At 41.6% G+C, this 20,865-nt stretch overlaps 1 protein-coding gene across 1 annotated transcript; it reads right to left on the bottom strand.

Moving 5' to 3' along the window:
- Window positions 1-8,047: 8,047 nt before the first annotated feature.
- Window positions 8,048-17,789, bottom strand: LNP1 (leukemia NUP98 fusion partner 1). Its single transcript, XM_051781084.1, has 3 exons — window positions 17,499-17,789; window positions 10,440-10,685; window positions 8,048-8,383 (listed from the first exon to the last, which is right to left on the bottom strand). Exons 1-3 carry the CDS (start codon window positions 17,646-17,648, stop codon window positions 8,183-8,185), a joined length of 597 nt encoding a protein of 198 aa, XP_051637044.1. The 5' UTR covers window positions 17,649-17,789; the 3' UTR covers window positions 8,048-8,182.
- Window positions 17,790-20,865: the final 3,076 nt, after the last annotated feature.

Raw genomic sequence — 20,865 nt, 5'->3', positions numbered from 1 at the left:
ACTGTCCTCCTAATGAGCTCCTTACAGGTGTGGCCACATGTCTCATCTCACCAGGATCTCCCACCTGGCTGTTGCTTAGCGAAACTTTGCCCTCCCAAAACAGAATTTATAGAATTCCCACCCCAGGTCCCTCCCATCAACATAAAACACATCTCAGAAAACAGCTTTCTCCCAAAGGCAGCTCTGGGCTGTCTCCACTACAGTCCTCTCCAAGGATGCACTAAGGAGACAGTCCCATGAAAAAATCCAGTCTGAGCTCCTCATCCCTGGTGTCACCAACACTGCTCCCAAGCCAGGCACCGAGTCACAGCTGCAGTGGTGCCTCAGAGCTAATTCACTTGGCTCTTCCTCCCCTGTGCTTTAATCCAAAAGCCCAGCTGGCACTGCCAGGGTAGACAGGGCCACTTCCACAGCACTGATTCCCACATGGTCCTACCTTTTCACGCGGTTTCCCATAACATTGAAATGTCTGTTGAAATGTCTGTCCATTGGCACAGACACCTTATCAACACAGGCACATTTGAACATGAGTTTGAACTCACAGGGCGGTGTTGGATGTAATGGGGTCACAGGCAGTCAGCAGAGCAGCTTTGTAGGAAAAGGCTGTTGTTGGGAAGCTGGGGATTGACAGGGAGAAACCTGTTTCTCAGAAAGAAAGAGAACTGAGGGAAAGCAGAGAAACCCAGAGATAGCTTGAAAAGTACTAGTTTGTGGCCAGGTAGGGGGAGTGGTGAACAGAAACCCACAGAAACACTTCTCTTGGGAGATGCATAGACATACAAATGTATAATTGTCAGCACGTCTATGTGTGTGTATATATATATATGTGTGTGTGTGTGCGTGTATCTATGTATGCAGAGTGTATATATTATATAAAAATAAAATGTTAGTTTGTACCTTGGTGAACAGGCACAATAAAAATTAAATTTCCAACTAATTTAGTAAGCCAGTGATTAGTGTAAAAGGGAAAGAGGGTCAATTCTGATTCTGGGTCTCATGCTGAAGTTCCCAGCCAAAACATCCTCTTTCAATTACTGTCAGCTTTGTTTTGACATTCCTGTGACTTACTTTGATTGTTTTATGAAATTCAGTTTTTTACTTCCTTTATGTTTCTGAACAAATGTATGTATTTATTTGACAGGATCCTGCCAATGTGTCTATTTGCACTTTGTTTCACAACCATGAGCAACTCCCCCTTCAATCAGCATATTTGTATGTATTTGGAGAATGAAGTTCAACATGGTTTTATGTCACCAGATTTCCTCTGAAATAATACTGAGAGGCCAAGGACTGTAACACACATTGACTGAGTGATTTAAGACTCCTGCTGCTCCCCAGGCGCTAATTTCTGTCCCACTGCTGGGTGTACCCACACAGCAAAGCTGCCCAACAGGAGTGAATCCCTGCCCTTTGTCATTGCAGTTCACAGCCCAGCAAAGCAGCACAAACCTCCCCTCATCTGCCAGAGGCTGAACTGGACCAGCTGAAATGTGGGTGGATGTGCCACTCGGCTCACTTCACTCTTGTAGAGGAGAGGTTGCATTTGATGAACAGAGATGTTTTGAAACATATCTTAAAATATAGCTTCTTTTCAGCTATTCTGCATATGAAAACTACTTGTGCTGCTTATAAGAATAAAAATGCTATTGCTTTTTCTCACTGAGAAACTTCTGGCATCACATATGATTGTTCTGTCAGAATAAACCTGGGGCAAGAAATGTTTTCTCTCTCCTAGTAAGGATTTGGTGAGAGCTTCCCAAAATCTCTTGCTCATTTAACATTGAAAATAAGGAAAGCAAGACTGAGCACTGGGAGCAGCAAATCCCTTAGTTGTGATACAGTGACTACAGGCAAGTACATGAAGAAAGTCTCAGAGAGGTGTGGGCAGACAACCCACCTTGGTTTCTGAGTGCAGAGCAGAACCTGGTGAACCTCAGGGCTGCAACAGAGGTGAAGAGAAGCTTGGCTGGGTGCAGGAGCAGCTCCCTGGGCAGTGGCTGGGTGAGCTGTCTATGATGCTGGTCACCTGTTGACTCCAAGGAAAGCAGCAGCCATGGAGACCTGCATCCCTCTGCAGGGCGTGGTGCTCAGCCCTTCCCACCAGCCTGGGCATTCGGTGTGCGTGGGGGTGGGGGCATCCAGGGCTGCACAGCAGCTCTCCAACCAGCTAAAGGAGGGGAGTGTGGGCTGTACCCTGGAAATGGAGGGTAGAGGAATAGGACAGGTTGGGAAACACCTGCAGTAATGAGCTGCCAACTAGTGATTCAGCAGTATGGGATGTCCAGAGCTGGATCAAGGTTTTCTGCTGACCGTGGGGTAATTACTGCATTCCCTAATACCAGACTAAGCTCTGCCATGGCTTTCAGTGTATATTGATTTCCTTCATATAAAAAAAGTCAGATATGAACAACACGGGGCAAAATTTGACCATAGGAACCTGTGCTCTTGGCTATGGTTGTCTCCTGCTGGCACTGTAATTAATTTGAGTCTCAGACTCGTGCTTCCAGTGGACCATAGTGCATGTTCTCACTTGGTATGGACAGACTCCCTCTGCTGGAAAATGGCTATAAAGGTTACCTAGTCGTTTAACGATCCTAAGTGAAATAACTTGTAAGAAATGTCTTTTGTGGCAAAAGTGTAATTTTTATTTACACTGTCCGAGGAATTGTAAAAATATTTTTTACTTCCTTCTTAGCCCCTGGGAAGGAGCTAGGAGTTTTTATCTTCAAAGTTCATCTCTGAACTGTATATAACTCCATCCCCCTTACACTAACCTCATATTGCATTAATTCACTGAGTAAAGTTTTGGTTTCTTTCTTCTTCTGTAACTAGAATCAAGCTTTGAATAGTTCCCCTCTGTAGTCCTAAAGGCTTGACTTCTTCATCACAGATGACAAGAGCCTGCCACTGACTTTACAGAAGCACCTGGACAAGACAAGCTGGACAGGTTGGTTTCTTTAGCATCCACTTTTAAATACACTCCTAAAAGCAAGTGGAAAAGAGCACCAGCAAACAGAATTTCAATGCAGGAATTCCTGTTATTTCCCAGGAATTTTGAGAGGTGGAGCTGATACATTCTGTTTAGAAATTAAGATCCCTGGTCCAAAATATTTACTGAATCGATGATATTGAGGAAATGAGGATACTATTATTAGATGAAGTCCTGTTATCATCAGAATAACTTCATCAGGATCCAGATCAGACACAGCTTTATTTTTTTCTAGAAGAATACGGTATCCAGTGCTTTCTATTTTATTTATTTGATAGCAGACCAAGCAGTCCTGAGACAAGGTCTTGAGTTTTAAAGTACAGTTAGCACAGCAGTTACATCTGCTTCTCTCACTCCACCACTGTCTCAGATGTCACCTACAGAAACAACTCCAAAGAGGAGTACTTAGTGCTTGGTCCCTTTCCTGAGGTTATCAATACAGGCACCAACTATACCATTTACTTTACCTCTGTGGAGAGGGGTAAGCTGGACTGATTGAACTCTTAAACATCATAGAATCATAGAATGGTTTGGGTTGGAACAGAACTTCAGAGATTGTCTAGTTCCAACCCCTCTTCCATGGGTAGGGAACTTTCCACAGACCAGGGCCCTATGCAAAAACTTCCCCCAGTACACACACTTTCTGCATCCCAAATCCTGGTCTAACTTTTGATTGCCATTCCTGCACAGGTGAGAGCAGCTCAAAGTTACTTTGTTCTCCCTGAGGACTTTTTATTGTTGCGGGGTCCATGAGTGCAAAGGAATGCCCAAGTCATTCCTCTCTCCCAGGCGTAAACTTGTGCTAACCTAAAGTTACTGTAGCTGCTTTCTGACAGACAAAATTCTCTGTATAGGAGTCCTCAGGGGGTAGACCCAATAGATTTAAAATGCTTCTGAGAAACGTTTAAGATGTATTTTGTGTATATATGAAGAGCAGAGAACTGAGATCCATTACATAAGAAGTCCAGGAAGAGTTGCTTTCCAAAGGGCCAAAACCTCACACAATGGGATATGGTTGCAGGGAAATCCAGGGGAACCCTGGATTCATGTCCATGAATCCTTCTGCTCAAGCTTTGGAGCAAAAAGAGAGTTCTTTTTTGATACTTCAATATCAGGATGAGGACTAATTATCCAGGATGAGGACTCTCTGTATGGACTTTGTTGGCTTTTTGATGAAAATTTATGTATAACTATCACAAGTTGGGGGGTCTTCTCCACACACCAAAACTCTATGAGTTTAGAAATTGCATGAATTGAAGCATTTTGACAAATGTATAAGAAGGACAAGAATACATCAAATATGACAGAATATTAGTCTCTGATGTGTTGTATCACTTCTTTCGCCTATTTTCTGTCTAACTTACAGACAAGACACAGCTGAATGAAGTTATCTTTTCCAAAGAACAGGAGAGATGGGGCTAGGATTCAGGGGGATCCTCCTAACAGGAGGAATATCATCTGTCAAGCCAATCTAAAATAACAGTGAAAATGGAAATCAACACTCCACAAGCAATTTTTCCTATGATGAGCGTGTTTATTTTCACATTTCACATTTGTTCACGCACAGTTACCTAAAGCTCTGGCACAACAACTGCAGGCAGGGCATTATCTATGATAGACTGTTGGATTTCAATGTTCATTTCTCTCATTGATTGACTAAATTTTGGCTGCAATATCCTTCTGGACATGTTTCAAGACCTGTTTGTTTTCAATGGTTTTGGCAGATGGCTGTATAAACTCCAAGTCCCATGATTATGATTCATTTCTGTGTGAATAATTTTGGTTATCAAGTTTGATTATATCTCTATGTGTTTTTACAATATTCACATGTACACTGAGTGCATTCAGAGCCAGAGCTGTGCTTATCCAAATACCTTTTTTTGTGCTAAAGAGCAAAAAACTACAGATTAACATTTTCATTTTTTGCATATTTAATATTTTGCTTCTTTTTTAATGGCTATTATATTCTTCTTCAGTTATACATCATGGTTGCTTTATTTTAGTTAAGTATTTAAATATTTCCTATTTTTTCCCAGAAATTCTTGTTTAGCTATTGCTTCATTTTGCTTTTTCAGGTCTGGCATTTCATATAATAATGCATGATAAGCTAAGAAGTACTCATAAATTAATTCATCCTCAAAACCATGCTGCAATTAAACAATACCTGAGAAGCACAAAAGCATAAATATTTTGCTTTGGGAATGTCCACCTAAAAAATTACATGAAAGCAGTTGATGTTCCCTTCTTAGCCCTCTCAGAAAACACTGGGGTGTAACTCTATCTTGCACTTGAAATGCTTGTATTCACCCACACCTTGACTTCCCACAGCAGCACTTTCTAGTTAGCTTGAAGTGCTGGGAAGGATCCACAGGGATGAGTGTTTTACCAGACCGTGGTCTAGTGAGACACAGCAAGTTTAAAGTATCCTTCATGGGTCACATCAGTTTTCCTGCTCGTTCCCCTTTCTTGTAAAACTGTTCTGTGTTTTCAACATTTCCTGGTAATGAGCATTTTGGAAAAGACAGTTTTTCATCCCTTTGTCTTTGCTTCCTACTAACTGACCTCCTTCATGTCCAAGGTTTGGACTCTGATGCAATTTGCAGTCATCTTGGAAAGGGCAGAAAAAGCAGTGTTTGCACAAGAAGGGGCATCCATGCATCCATGCAGAAACTACCCACAGCCCCGCTGCTCCAGGAATTCAGGATGGGAATCAAGGCAGTGACTACTTTTAATGCCAGTCATGACTGAATTGGTGACCTACTGTGAGAATAAAAACCCTTTGGAGCCTCTCTGATTACTTGTATACCCCCATTCCCCTTCCTGTGGAAACAGAAATATCAGACATGCCATTACAGTCAGATTCCTCTTTGGGTGATTACCTTCCTTCCCAAATGCCTGATTCGTTATGGAATACTTGTTAATTTCTGTGGAGAATGATTTCATTCTATCATGCAAGCTTCAGTCCTTCTAAGTAATACTATTGCACCAGGCTAGACAGGATTGAACTGGAAAGGGTTGTTGGTCTAGTCAGGCATGATAGGACGGGAGAACACTTTTGAGCAAACAGAGGACATAATTTGAAATCTTCTCTTTCCAGTGTCACACAGCAGGACTGATGGGCCAGTTCAAGAAGGACATGAACACTCACAGACTCTCCCATCTGAGAGATGGGGTTCAGTGCTACACACTGCAGCTGTCTGCAGGCAGACCTGCCCAGCTGCCTCGGTGGCTGTGAGGCTTGACTCTGCTTTGGTGGAGATGGAAACCAGCAAGTCAGGGCCAGCCACACATGACTTTTCTATTTTAGCTCTTCTTGGCATTTTCTGTTCATCAGGTGTGGTGTACAACCAGCACGTTAGTCTGATGAACACGATAAAATTCTGCCGGGGCCTGTTGAGTTAATCTGTCTGTAAAACAGGGGGAGATGGCTGAAGGTCTGAAATCCAGGCTGCAGCCACGGCATTCAGCTCTTGCAAGATGTGAGGGCAGGCTGCTACACGAAAGGATATATGTGAGAGGTTTTATCTGAGCAACTCAGACACAGATGTCCATGTTCCTTTCTATCCTGGTCTGTTGTAATGCAATCTTCAAATAACAGTTTTAAAAGGAAAGCCATCTGTATGTAAGTTTGGGCTTACAGAAGAACTTCATGAAAAATTCAATCTGGATTGAGGAGGATAGGAACTATGCATAGGAAAAACATTTTTCCCCTCAGATTTATTAGTTTATAATATAAGTTACCCTGCAAGAAGCAACTTACAAGCATTGGCAAAGATTCAATTGCTTTCTTATATATCCCCCAAAGCCCTACTTGAAAAAAACAAAACAAAGCAAAACACAATCCTTTAATGGAGATAAGTCTTACAAAGTTTTAAGGATGCCCTAATATTTTTAAAGGTTGAACTTCAAAATTAAGGCTCTAAGGTAAAATAGTAAGATCTTTGTTAATTACAGAAAATCACAGGAAGAATATCCATCAGACTTTGACTTTTGTTCATGATTTCAATAATCTTCACTCTTCTCTAACTATATTATCCAAAGCAGGCTTTCTCCATACTAGACCTGGGGAGAATATTCCCAAAGAGGGCAAGGTTGTGTCTAGAGAGAAAACTTGCCTGTTGAAGAAAGGGAAGCATGGGGGAATTATGGGCATGTGTATGTGTTTGTGAGCATGTGGAGATGAGATTTACACCTGTGTTCAGGAGATCTTCAGCCAGAGGAATAGAGTTTTCCTAACTCCCGCTTTTCATGGATCATGACAGTTCCAATTCCCTTGGTTTGGTCCAAGTTCAAGAAAAGAAAAAAAGTAAAAAGGGTTGCAGTGCCTCAGCAACCCCTCGAAGAGATTATATGGAAGTAAGAGAGATAGGACATCTCTGTTTTTCCTGGAGAACTTTCAGCAAAGCTCAAATTTTGATGAGGCATGAGTAGAGATGCAGCAAAAAAGGTTGGTAGCTACAAGAAAGCATTACAAAGTAGTAAATGGAGAGGGGGAAAGCCACAAAAGAAGCAAGGTGATGAGGTTAAATCTGGGAAAATGAACTAGTTGTGTGACTGGGGAAATGGGACTGAGGACATGGGAGAGGGTTGAGGGATGTCAGAGAAACAAGAGTCATAATGCATAGCGATAGGGAAAGCAGAGAGAAGTGAGACATCAGGGAGGTGAAGAAGAGAAAAAGTCCATAAATTTGGAGTTGAAAGACTGTCAAAGTGAAAAGATACGCGTTTTCAAGACAAATCTAAGTGAACATCAGGGCCAGGAAGCAGGTGGCTGTTTATGTGTACTTTTTTCTTCCCAAACCTACCAGTAAGCCTGCTTTTAGTTAAAACAGAAACATAAGGCTTTGGATGACTTTGCACGGCTCTGTAATACATTCATGGTGGCCTTCTCTTAAATGAGCACATCCATCACTGTCCTGCCACAATGCTAAATTTCTCTGAAACCCTCTTATGGTGGTTAATTGCTAACTTGGATCTTGCTACTGATATACTCCTATGACAAAGGTCACATTCCTAACAACAGAAGTAAAGAAAGGAAGGTAGTAACATGGTGTTAATGATGTAGTTGAATTTTACTTTTGTTTTACAGCTTAGGGTTTATTCTAGCTATCAGGCCTTTTCTAGTCAAAACAAAACAAGAATTCTCCCTTTGCTTTTCAGGGGGAGTGTTAAAATTGATTATCTCAATGCATTCTAGCTGCCTGTACATAAATATCCTTTCTGACTGCTTGCTTGTGATGGAAACTGTTCGTTGTGTTTTGCAGGTACTTCTGAACCTTCAGCTTCTTCTCGTTCTCTCCTTGGCTCTGATTTCTCTTCCATTCTCTTATGAGACTTGCTTTTTCTCAAATGCAATCTTTCTCTTTCTCGTCTCTCCTTCACGCCTTCAGGTTGCTAAAAGGCAGGGAAGAAACAGCTGGGAATTAAAAGTGACTCCTACATAAATAAAAAAAAGCAAGCTCATTATTTTATTTGATTAGTAATGTATAACAAAAATATTCCAGTAACCTACCTCAGCATGATCAGGTCTACCATGATGGGCTCAAATTCAAGGCTCAAGCCAGTCACCCCAAAACTCAGCAAGAAGCAGCAAACATGCCTTGATTATACTCTGTGTATGATAGAAGGGTCACCTGCCCAGCAGACTTGAATATGGGAGGGAAAAACAGACAGGCTCCAAGATTTCAGCCCAGACTCCACATTTCTGTCCTTTCACATGATCCATCTTTACGTGCCTGAAGGCTGTTCAGTACTAGCCACACAGGCCTCACTGAAAACAAGTGCTGAAGGTCATGAAGTATTCTCAAAGACACGTTTTTAAGAGAAAAGCAATATGCAGGGAAGGAGATGAATTACCTTTCCCACACTTTTCTTTCACCTGTGTCATCATGGTGGTTTGAATTGCGCCCACAGAGCTCTGGATGCAAAAAAATGCTCCATTTGGAGACACAAGTTTAAGCTCAAATTTCTTTTCAAATCTCTAACACCTCTTGCTCAGTTCTCTGAGATCCTCAAGTCCTTCACATTTCTCAAATGTCAATGGCGATTGAGGAAATGACAACAACCTGGTCTACTTGAAAGACAGATTAAAATACAGCTCAGCACACGCCACTGTGGATTACAGAAGGGTACAGGAATGCATGTTATATCTGGAACTGATGTCATATTTAATACATTATGCTCACTATATCCATCATACAATTATTACACACTCACTGACTTTCTAGCCATAGGCATTTTTGAGAAATTAGAAATGATAAACCAGACAACCACTAGTGAGCATTGGCACATGAGGCAATGTGAATTCCAAAATGAAATAAATTGAGTAGTTCCTAAAGGGGAAAATAAGATTAGAGAATACACTTAAAATCTTGACAATGGCATAACAGTGCTGTCATCACCATAATTCTACATATTCTTAGAAGACTGGTCATCAAGGACCATAATTGTTGAACTGATCATGTAATAATGATGCTTATTGAAAAGAGATTTTTTTTCTTTCTCTTTTGGTGCACAGAAGGTCTGCAAAGAGAGATGAAAATTACTTTTCCATTCAAACTGTCAGTGTCAACAAACTGGAAAAAAAAAAGATACTTCCTTCTATGGCTATCTGGTGATAATGTCAAGTGTTATTCAAGCACAGCTTTTTGAATGGGGTGACAATTTGATAGCATTCTGGTATGTAAAAATGAGTTTGGATTTATTACCCTTCCTTCCATTGTATGATACATCAAATATTATGTATCATAATTACAAAAATGTGTTAAAGTGTCATAGACAAAATGTTCTTATTGGCTACTTCCTCAACACAAACCATACAAAAAATGGTCTTGTCTCAGGACAGAATGATGGGGAAAAGAATGAAATGGGGGGAGAATCCCCTGCTGCCAGCATGCCCTTACAGTGAAATTATGTTCAGCCACTTATAGCAATAGCTGCTGCTGTAGCAGTGTGGTGACACTGCAGAAAGCAGATGAATGGAGTCCCCAGGGGTAAAAGAGAAGACTCTCAAACACTGCAGTGTCTGACAGTCTTACAGATAATACCATACAGGTTAAACCAGGTCAGCAGCAGTGAGAAAGTGAGCTGGGTCTCATGGCAAAAGTGAAGCAAACCTGGTTTTATATTGTCATGTTTTGTTGTCACAGCCACAGAAACCTCTGAAAATATTGCCACAGCCAGTGCAGCACCTCATTTTGAGGATAAATGTTTCTGAACAAGCCTAGATGGCAACACTTCATCAAGAATCCTCACACTATTGATATAACTTCAACCTCGTTTGTGCTGCTGTAGTAATTTGAGACGACATAATATGAGAAATTCTAGTTCAAATTAATTTCTGCACTTTCTCCAGCAAAGTCACAGCTATTACACAAAGGATAAAGTTGGCTCACTTGTTGGTTGATTGGGCTTTTTCTTAGGTAGTGATATTAAGTTGGTTGTCACCTACCAAAGAAACTGAGCGCTTGCTTTTGAGATGCAATTGCTTTTCAAAGGACTCTGCAAACTCCTGAATGGAATTTGATCTTGTGTCCGGGCCTGAGCTGTCTGCTGAAGCTGTTCTGCTTGCCTTCCTGTGGCAGTGGCATTTGACATCTTGGTCTTCTTGAAATTCCTTGGAGCCCTTGAGATGGCCTGAAGATGAGCCTTTGGCAGAATCATGAAGTCGTGTTGCATGGAGGGAGGAAAGCTTGGCCTGAAAAACAAAAGGTCTTTGTTGAGTACTAAATATTAAAGCAAAGCACACAAAGTAGATTATTTTTCTGCCACAGAGACTCTCCCAACAGTGGTGCAGAGTGAAGGACCATGCCCAGAATCCTGTTTCTTTCCTCTTATGTGCAGGAGAATCACACTGCCAAGAACTTGCTTTTCTGGAGGCAGAAGCTGCAGAATTTCCTATTATTCCTGGTTTTGAGTATCTAAGCTTTGGCACCCAAATGAGCTTTTCAAATGTAAAGTTGCTGGGTCCTCTTAGAGTTCACTGGCACTAAAAGGAACTGGAACTGGAACCTCAAAAACTCAGGCCTTGATCTGGCTGCAGTTTCTAGGCAGGACCCTCAAAAATCAAATACCAAGCCTTTTGTGGAAAGAGGACTCAGATACAGGGTTTGACCCATGGGTGCTCCAAGCTTTATCAGATGTTTGAATTAATTTGAGTGTGACAGCAACCATTTCTAGCCCAGTTCTGTCAAATTTCAGCTTGCAGACATGAAGCTTCATTGCCCAGCTTTTAATTTTCTGCTGGTTTCTTGGGCACATTTGTCGTGAACTGATGAGGGAACACTTTCAGGGCACTGAGGGACACATCTCTGCCAGAGAAGTGGTAGAAAACAGACTTCCAACATTTACATTTGTAGGGCTGATGCGAGGAGAGAGTAGGTAGTTGTTTAGTTTCTTTGTGATTCAGTTTTCCCAGGCCTGACATGCAGATAAAAGTTATTGATCTGCATCAGCTGTGTTTAATTGAATGCCTGTAAAAGAGATTAAACTGATACAGAACTGTTGTGTCCTGCAGAGTCATGTATTGGTGGTTTTAGAAACAGACAGACCTGTAGATGAGATGGGTGAGAAGGACACTCCAGAGAGCCAGGGGTGCCCCAAACCCTGCCGGTTGCTGATGCTTTTTTAGGATGAGTAGCTGAACACTGGTAAGATGCAGGTGGTGAAAACTCAGAGACAGGAGGTACTGAAAATGACACCCCTGCAGGTGTCAGGTGAGGGCACTCCAGGCATCCAACTGCTGCATACATGTTTGAATGGGTGTATGTTTTGGACATTATGAGGAATTTCTTCACAGGCAGGATGTCATTGGAAAGGACTGTCCATGGAGGTGGTGGAGTCACCATCGCTGGAGGTGTTTAAGGAAACACTGGATGTGGCACTTAGTGCCATGGTCTAGTTGGCATGGTGGTGTTCAATCAAAGGTCAGATTTGATGATCTCAGGGGTCTTTTCCAACCTAATTGATTCTCTGATTCTATGTTTTGTATAAGCCTGACGCTGAGTCTTCAACTACAAATTAACCTGGAGAAGCTCTGCTGCCTTCAAGGGAGCTGTGATTGTTTCAAACAATTGAAGTTCTATTCTACAGATTCTGAAATGCTTTCTAAGAAAATCCAGTAGAAAATCCTACACTCAGAGTAGGGTTTGTTGGGGAGGAGTGTGTGTTTACTGTTTGTTTTGGTTTATTAACAAATGGAGGAAAGCTTAATCAAATTGGTATAGTTGCCACCTGAAATATGTCCTGTACACAGTTTCATTTACTCTGGCCCAGATGCCATTATATATATAAATATATATATAATATATATATTGTATAAACACAACAGGGACCTATGCAGCCTTTCTCTAAATAGTGAGGCTCTGCCTTCATGTGGTTGTGGTTATATCGCATTAGACAGGCTTGATGAGAGATGCTAAAAATAATAAATCTCACACCTGACAGAAGTACATAATAGTGAAGAGTTTTCCAAATGTATGGTACTAGTTCAATTTTTTTTTGCCAGACATAAGCTTACTATGCCTCTGAGAGTAGTGTTAATGATTTCTGCCACACTATTTTTACTTTGGTTTCAAACCAATCGATACAGCTGTAAGTTCTGTAAGGTCATATTGTATTGTTACTTTAAAAAGCATGAAAGCAATCACATTGTGCTAGAGGGATAGGAGCACACATGCCATGCCAAACTCAACAAGCTAAATGTCTTCTGTGTCATCAACATATATTGTTTCCTGGAAATAAAAAGTGTCTCACAGTAAAAATCGCTGGTTGTTCTTAGAGGGTTTTGGGTGAAAAAAATCCACAGGAGGACAGCTGAAATGGGGGATTGTATTCTATCAATCCTGTTTTGCAAAGTTAGCAAATGTTTTCTTTTACTAGGACATTGCTTTTTAATTTCCCTTCACAGAGGGAATTATAATTAAGCCCCTAAAGAAAGACTACAGTTTAGTTATTGACATGACAGCAATGGTCCAGAAAAGGGACAGGCTTTCCTCTGAAATGCCCATCTGCCTCAGTGGACTAAGGGTAAATACCTGTGCAACCATATTACTGGGACTGTGCCTTCTCTCACAGTGCCTTTTCACGATACATACCACCATACCTAGGACAGTGTGCTAAGGCATGTCAGCATATTGCTGACTTGTGGACACAGCCCTACAGAAGAGAAGAGCCTCACCATAACTCCTCAAGCATGAACATTTCATGGCTTATATCTAGCACAGGACATTAGTCTTCTTTTATTTAATATTGACTGTGAAAAACTGAGAGTCATAAAATGAAGTTCAGAGATGAAGCAGATCTGGCACTCACCGTAGATGAAATCCAAGTGTCTTTCTTCCTATTTCATAGATTTAATATATGCATTAATACATGTGTTTAATGCCAAATTGATTGCTTGGTAACACTGTAAATAAGAATGGATGAAGACTGCTTTAATCTATGCTTTCCCCTCCTGAAGTCTCAGCAGCTGCTGCCAACAGAGATTGCCTCTATATCTGCACTCCTGGGTGTGCACCCACTGCTGCAGTCGTCCCTTGACAAAGTTCTCTGAGCACAGTCCCAGCATCAGTTCCTGTCCTTGGCCCAGCAGCTGCCTCACGCCTACATCTGGTACCTCTTTAGTGAACTCACCTTGGTCTCTGCCTCTCAAGATCTGACCTCAAGTAGTTCTTAAACTAGAGAAGTGGAGAGGAAGTGAAACAAGGGAAAAGACATGAGAAGGAAGAATGTTAAATGCTCCAGGTATCAAAATGGGGATTTTTTGCCAGCTCTGGGAAATCCAGAAGCACCAAAGGATCTCAATGATTGTTTCTCACTCCCTTTAGTACTCTTTTTTTCTGCCTTTGGGTAAAGGCCAGTCATGCTCAGCGTATCTATTCACAAAACAGTTAATCTGCTAATTGCCCATCTAAAACATACAAAAAGTACCCAAACAAAAATACTTCAAGAAATTGGTGTCAATACAATTTGCCTAATCTCTTTCTTAATTTCTATTGTAGACAAGCTGATTGCTTGCATCTTTTGCAAGCACTTGATCTGAGTGCTTGCACAGCTGTCAGTAAGAAAATTAGTCTTCAGTGTGTCAGCACCAGTGTTCTGTTTGCTGAAGTTTAACCAATGACTCCAGTATTTTAGGGATATTTTGGAATATTGGACATTTGGCTGCTATCCCATGGCTTCCTTTCCTTCTGAAAAGCTTATAAACAAGCACATATTCCTTAAAAAATGTTTTGGTCTGGGATCCAACTGATCTCTAGTTAACAATATTGTGGTAAATGTTCAGTCTGACTTTAGTGTAAATTAAATGTTAGTAACTTCAACAGCAGTCAGTCATTCTACTCCCACTCTCAGCTGCTCTTATTAGATTTTCTCCTGTGAGCAGCAAAACCTATTTGAAGGCTGATACATGTATAGGTTGTAAAACTCTTATCAGTGCCCCTTTGCCCCCTATCTTTTCCCCACAACAAAATGTCTAGGAGGTAAGAACTGTCCTGAACCAAAATGGTGCAGGATAACTAGAACATATCAAGGAAAGTCATAGCTGGAGGCTTCAAAAAGAGTATCACAGTTAATTTGCCTAAAGTTTGCCAGGGGAACAAGCTAAATAGAAGAGATGGAAACAGGTGGCAGTTCTCCCCAGGCAGTTTTCACGTTCACTGTTGGCCCACAGCATCATACACAACTCTGACGCTTTTCAGGAGAGTTGCATGTTTTAGCCTGACTTGCCCGTGACCCAGGGAAGGATTAATATAATTTTATGTTTCCCTCTGCAAAAATGTGAATGACAACAGCAAAAGCATTTTGTGAAGCTCATCTCACTAATGTTTGTGAGGTACACCAAGATGTTGGGAAAAAAAAACAATGAAAACTGTTAGTTTGTGAGTTATTCTACAAAGCTTTATGCTTATTTTTGGAGGGGGCTGTACCATGATAGGATGCCACAGAAGTTTATTATTGCGTTTGAGGTGAGAGCAGTGGCTTGAATGTCTTACTACAGCACAGGAAATACCACAAAGACCAACACACCAATTTGTAGCTGAAAGTGATTTCCAGCGTTATATAAAACCACCTTTTGTGCTACAACATGAGCATTTTGCTATGTAATACCCAAACACTCCTGGTGCAGCTGCAGTCCCTGTGGGCAGGGCTGCACTATTGCTGATGCACTGCATATCAGCCTTGGATACAAGAAAAAGCGTGCTGGCAGTGCTGTTTTGGCAGTACCATTGTATCTGCACAAGGAACTTTTGTCAACAGCTGTGTCAGAACCTGCTGACTCGATTTTCACCTGGACAGTGGAGTTACTTCAAAATAAGATGTTGAGACAGACAAAAGGGCACACTGTCATCTGCTGTGAAGGTATTAATTTACAGAAGAAAGGCTGTCTAATCTCAGTTATTATTCCTCTTGGCTAATTGCACAGTTCTGATAAAATGAAGACAATATTTAAATAACAGTACAAGTGTTTTGAATCTTACAGTAGTTAACATTTGTAATAATGAATCTTACAGTCGTTACAATTTGTAGTAACTATAAAAAACACATGGCCAGGTGCAATAGCAAGTTGTTGCTCTCAATCACCAGATGTTCTTTCTGAAGGTATTTCTCAGGCATCATTAGTGATTTAATTTCTAGCTTTAGTTAAAGGCAACATGTTTTAGTGCTATTTACCACCAAATCAAAAGTTTCATCTTGGACTTTATCCCCAAATCATAAAATCACCAAACAAATCTTCCCTTCTCATTCTTCTAGTCAGCTTCTGGCTCTGAGAAATAAAGCAGTTAAAATTTATATCTTATATATAAAACTAGGAGAGCAAGACAAATTTGTGTGAAGCATTAATGAAAAAGCCAGACATATACGTGTACATGATAATTGTACCTTGTTGAACAACAATGTCAAAAAATCAGAGTCTTTCTGTCAGCTAACTTAATCCAAATTCAAGGTATGGATTTAGGGATGCAACTACAGCAAAGTATTTGAATAGCTATTAGTTAAATATTTAAATAGCTTTTGAACAAACAATATAGGAACATGCTTCAAACTAAATGTCAGTGCACACACTAATGCAGACACAATGTACAAGAATATACAATGAGATGTGTTCAGCACGGTGCTGAATGGAAAGTGATTTAAAGTTCATTCTTACACTTCAGTCTGTATTGAGGTCTGTAGAAATCATATATGCATAGATCTCTGAAGGAAAAAAATAATATACAGTGAAATTAATTAACTGCCCCCAACACCAACAGATATTATGTTTCCAGCACTCTGATGGAATACACCAGCAGAGCTCTAGTTCAGAGTCTGTTTTGCAATCTGTGGCAAAGGTGAAATATAACAGTAAATAACAAATGTGGCTCATCAGACCAGACATTAAGACTGAAGGTTACCTCTGCACATGTCCATGAATTTAAAGAGGGAGGAGGTGGTTTTGGACTCTTTTAGTTTCTTAGCCAATTTTTTTGAACATGAAAAATCCCATAGCTTAAAACATGGGAAAAATGTTCCAGTGGAGAACTTGCAAGATGAAAACATAACATGGCATAAAAAAAAAAGTTTGGAAAAGATTAGCTGTTTCTCCTCCATATATTAGCATTTGCTTTGTTGCAGCCAAAATGATCAAAGGATATAAGTATAAAATGGCTTTAAGGAAACACAGTATCTTTGTTTAGCCAACTGATGTAGTTGGGAAAAAACAGACAGGTTTGCACCACCTAAATATTCTTCTAAGAGCTGAAATAAAAGCAACAGTTTTTGAGCAAAAAGAAGAATGTGAAAGCTGTTTTCAGTTTAACTTAATTTTCAACACCAGACAGTTGTGAGCTGCCTTAAAAACCTACTTCTGCACATGAATCTTGCCCCTTTCCAAACTATTTTGTTAGTTTAAGAACCAAGACTATACTTCTACCTTAAAATCTTACTTCACAGTTTAATAAGCTTTGTTATGTATTGTATCCTTGTTTTCAGAGTCAGATTTTTAAATCAGAAGAGATCAGATTTTTAAATTAGAAGTTGCACCTGCAAACAGCTAAATCCCAGAGAGTAAAACTCCCTGGAGATAGTATAGTTGCAGAATTAGGTCCAAATCCTATTAATACATATGGAGTTACATAGTTTTACATATGAGAACAGACTTGTTAAAGACAGTCTTTATGCATGCCAGTTGCAAAATGTTTTGATCTCTGCCAGGTCATGCTGAGCAGACAGAAAAACACTGTAATGCATAGTTAGGCAGCTATTACATGCTTCTCCTTGTGTTTCTGGTCCTGTCATCATTTGTCTTGGAATTTGCCAGTTTTCCTGTATTCGAAGACACCAGAGGCCTGACCCTGGTTGGCAGCTAAATCCAAAAAGCAACTAGCTGCTGCCAGCAGGAACTGAACTTACTTGGTAAGGTGTACCATACGTATCCTGATGCATTTCTAGGGCCATGCTCCTGGGGATGGAACTTATATTTATGCATAAACCACATGCACACACAGAGAAAACTGCACGCAGCTCTTACCGGTAGGGATGCTCTCCTCTCATTACAGAATCGTGTCTGACGTTTCTTGTGACCTCTACCCTCTTTCTCATTCTCATCGATCAAGTTGTGGCCCCAGAAGCTGCTCATCCATTTTGCAAAGAAGATATCATCATCCTCGTCATATTCCATGTACAGATGTTCCAAACTTGGGGGGGTGTCTCCCAACCAGACAAGGAAAAGCAAGGTCAAATTCCACCACCAAGCCAGCAATTTCACACTGTTCTGCCAAGAAGAGGAAGCAGAGATGCAGTTTCAACCACTCTTTCTGCACAGACCCATCCCACTGCAGCCCTGGGCACCGTCTAAACATAAAGTCAATCCTTTCTCATTTCTTTTCAACGAGGTTTCTTTTAACCTTTCCATTGCAGCGCTGTCCAATATGACACTGCCGCAGGGGCTGGTGGGGGAGCGTTGGCTACTCTGTGCTCTGTGTGTGTGGCTGTTGAGTGCACCAGCTGTCAATACCAATGGAGAATTGCCCACAGTTACATGCCTGGGAGGTGCGTACACAAACCCAAAGTAGGCCTGTGATTTTGAGAAGCAGAATCAACATATTGACATTGGTCAGGAACTGGCATGGCTGCTTGCAGAGACATAACTGGCTCTGTGGGAGGGAGCGCAAATGGCCAACTCTTCCCAGGTTTCTCTCCATCCTGACTTCTGTTGCCTCTGCTCTTCCTTCAGTATTTAGGAAATGTGGTCTGTCTAGGTAGAACCAAGCCCCCCTTGAAGGAACCGCTTGTTCATTTTTGGGTTATGACAGACAGTGGAAACTTGTGTCAGCTGCTTTTCACCAGAAGAATTTCATCCACCATACAGGGCTATGGGAGGCACTGCCTCGCTTGAATGCACACAGGGTAAAAATATGTCTGATTCCTCCTCACCACCCCTGGGTGTAACCCACACAGGCCATGTCTAGACCACAAACAGAATAGGGCCAGAGACTGTTTTCTGACCCTGAGACTCAGTTGCTACACTGATCACACGTACCCTACATGGCACTTGTGCTGTGCATCTCCTTGAGGCTGTACGTACTGCACTGTGGTTGTAATATTTTGTTGTAAGTTTTGTGTATTCTTTAAATTATCTGATATAACACAAAAACTCTCTTGTGGCCCATAAAACTGTTGATTGTATGGTATGAAACTGGAAGATGTGTTACATGCCTGGGGACATGGCAGAAGGACAAGGAGGAGGGCTCTAAGGCTGTAGAGCCTGTTGGAGTAGTGTTGGAAGACTGCATAAGAGGAAGAACCCAAATCTAACTTCTTACTGGAAGCAGTCCTTGGTGTGTTCTAGGTGTTCTCCTGGTGCCTAGGCATTGCTGTGGAGATGCTAGTTGGCCTTGGCCAGAAGTATGCTAAAAAGCTGGCTGGTAATTTAGCATTACAGAGGATCAGGGGTCCAGCATTAAACTTTGCCTATTCCACAATCTACTTAGAAATACAGATGTAGTAACAAAAGTCCAGTTTCATTCATGTGGGTGTAGGTAGGAGGTTTAACTACAATGTAGGACTCTTCATTCTAAAAAGTATGGGTAAAGGGACCAATTGGTTATGGATGCCTATGTGCCCAAGTTTCACTTTGTCCGAGGCAGGCAAGACTGTGTAGCACAGGGACCTGGAGTACATGGGTCTCCAAGTATGGGAGATAGCATTGGCTCAGATGTGATGTATCAGAGCTTGGACACAATCGAATCTGCAGCAGGCTGCTTTCTTGGCAGAGGCACAGGTGAATAGGAGCAAGGGGAGTACCTGTAGAGCAGTACAATAAAAATATACCTGAAGCAATAAAAAGGATGTGTAGGCTGATTCTTCAGGGGGTGAAGAACACTCCTGGCCATATTCTGACAGCCTGAATTTGACTCACATCCTTGAGGCCGCTCATGTGTTCAGGTAAGATATATTTGAAGGCCTACAGCAGCTTATAGGAAGCATCATGTGGGTGGAATTGAGGCTGTCCCAGTAGGAAGTTATCAACCTGTTGGATACTTGTTTTCTACTTTGTGGTTTGAGTTTCTTCTTTTCTGACATGCAAGACAGAACTGCAGGCTGTTGTATGGAACAGGAAATGCTCCTGCCATGCTGAGACAGGTGACAGGGAGAAGTGGGAGAGAGGTTGTCCCACAGCTTTGTCGAAATATCTTTATGTAAATAGTAATAATCCATAAATTAGAGGATACATCTCAAGCTGTTTACTACCGGGCACTACTGACTCAGAGTGCAGCAGGGCAAATTTTAGTTGGGGTCCTGAAGTATTTGCTTTGCAATCTTCCTGTTGTTTTTATTTTCAGTCCTTTTTTTCTTCAATGCAATATGTTTCTTCACACATATTCCTTCCATTTCCCTTTCACCTGCAATGAAATTTCTAGCCATGAGATGACTAGAGCTTTCTGAGTATAGAAACATATCAAAGATGACTCCTCTTCATCCTCAGCCAAATGGTCCATGGAAATAAGTGGAGACAGAAACATAAGCTTCCTCTGCCTACAGGTAAGGATGCTAAGTGGGCATACACGCAACAAGTACAAAATTCCAGTACTGCACATTGAATTATTTTTATGACAGACTGAATTAATTACCTAAAGATGTCATTTATAATAAGAATTGCTTCAAAATGCTCCAGTACAAAGTCCTAGAAACTTTAATTCAGCCATATTAGCTGAAACTACACAGAATCACAGAAGAACAGAATTACAGACAGGGTCAGGTCAGAAGGGACTACAGCGAATCACCTGGTCCAACCTCCCTGCTCAAGCAGGGTCATCCCAGAGCACGGGGCACAGGATTCTGTCTAGATGGTTCTTGAGTATCTCCAGTGATGGAGACTCCACAACCTCTCTGGGCAACCTGTTCTGGTCATCTGCACACTTCCTCATGTTCAGAAGGAATTTTCTGTGCATCAGTTTCTGCTCTTGCCTCTTGTCCTATCGCTTGGCACCACCAAGAAAAGCCTGGTTTCATCCTCTTGGAAGCCCACTTTTAGATAATTACACAGTTTAATGAGGTCCCCTCTCAGCCGTCTCTTCTCGAGGCTGAACAGACCCAGCTCCCTCAGCCTTTCCTCTTAAGAAAGGTGCTCCAGCCCCTTAATCACCCTCGTTGCCCTCCACTGGATCTTCTCCAGGAGCTCCACGTGTCTCTTGCCCTGAGGAGCCCAGAGCCGGACAGAGCAGTGCAGATGTGGAGCGCACTCCGCATGTGGGCGGCCCAGAACTCCTTCCGCACAACATCAGTCCGGACCCGAGGCCCCTGCAGCGTTTTTTGGGCTGACACTCCCGCCGCTCCCGCCGCGTCCCTGAGCCCCGCGGCCTCCCCGTGTTCCCCCTCCGTGGCTGCGCTGCCCC

This window comes from Manacus candei, unplaced genomic scaffold (genome assembly GCF_025592945.1).
Source record: "Manacus candei isolate 608988 ecotype Guabito, Panama unplaced genomic scaffold, ASM2559294v1 h1tg000014l, whole genome shotgun sequence".
Lineage (NCBI taxonomy): Eukaryota > Metazoa > Chordata > Aves > Passeriformes > Pipridae > Manacus > Manacus candei.
This window is presented reverse-complemented; position numbering and strand designations above follow the sequence as displayed.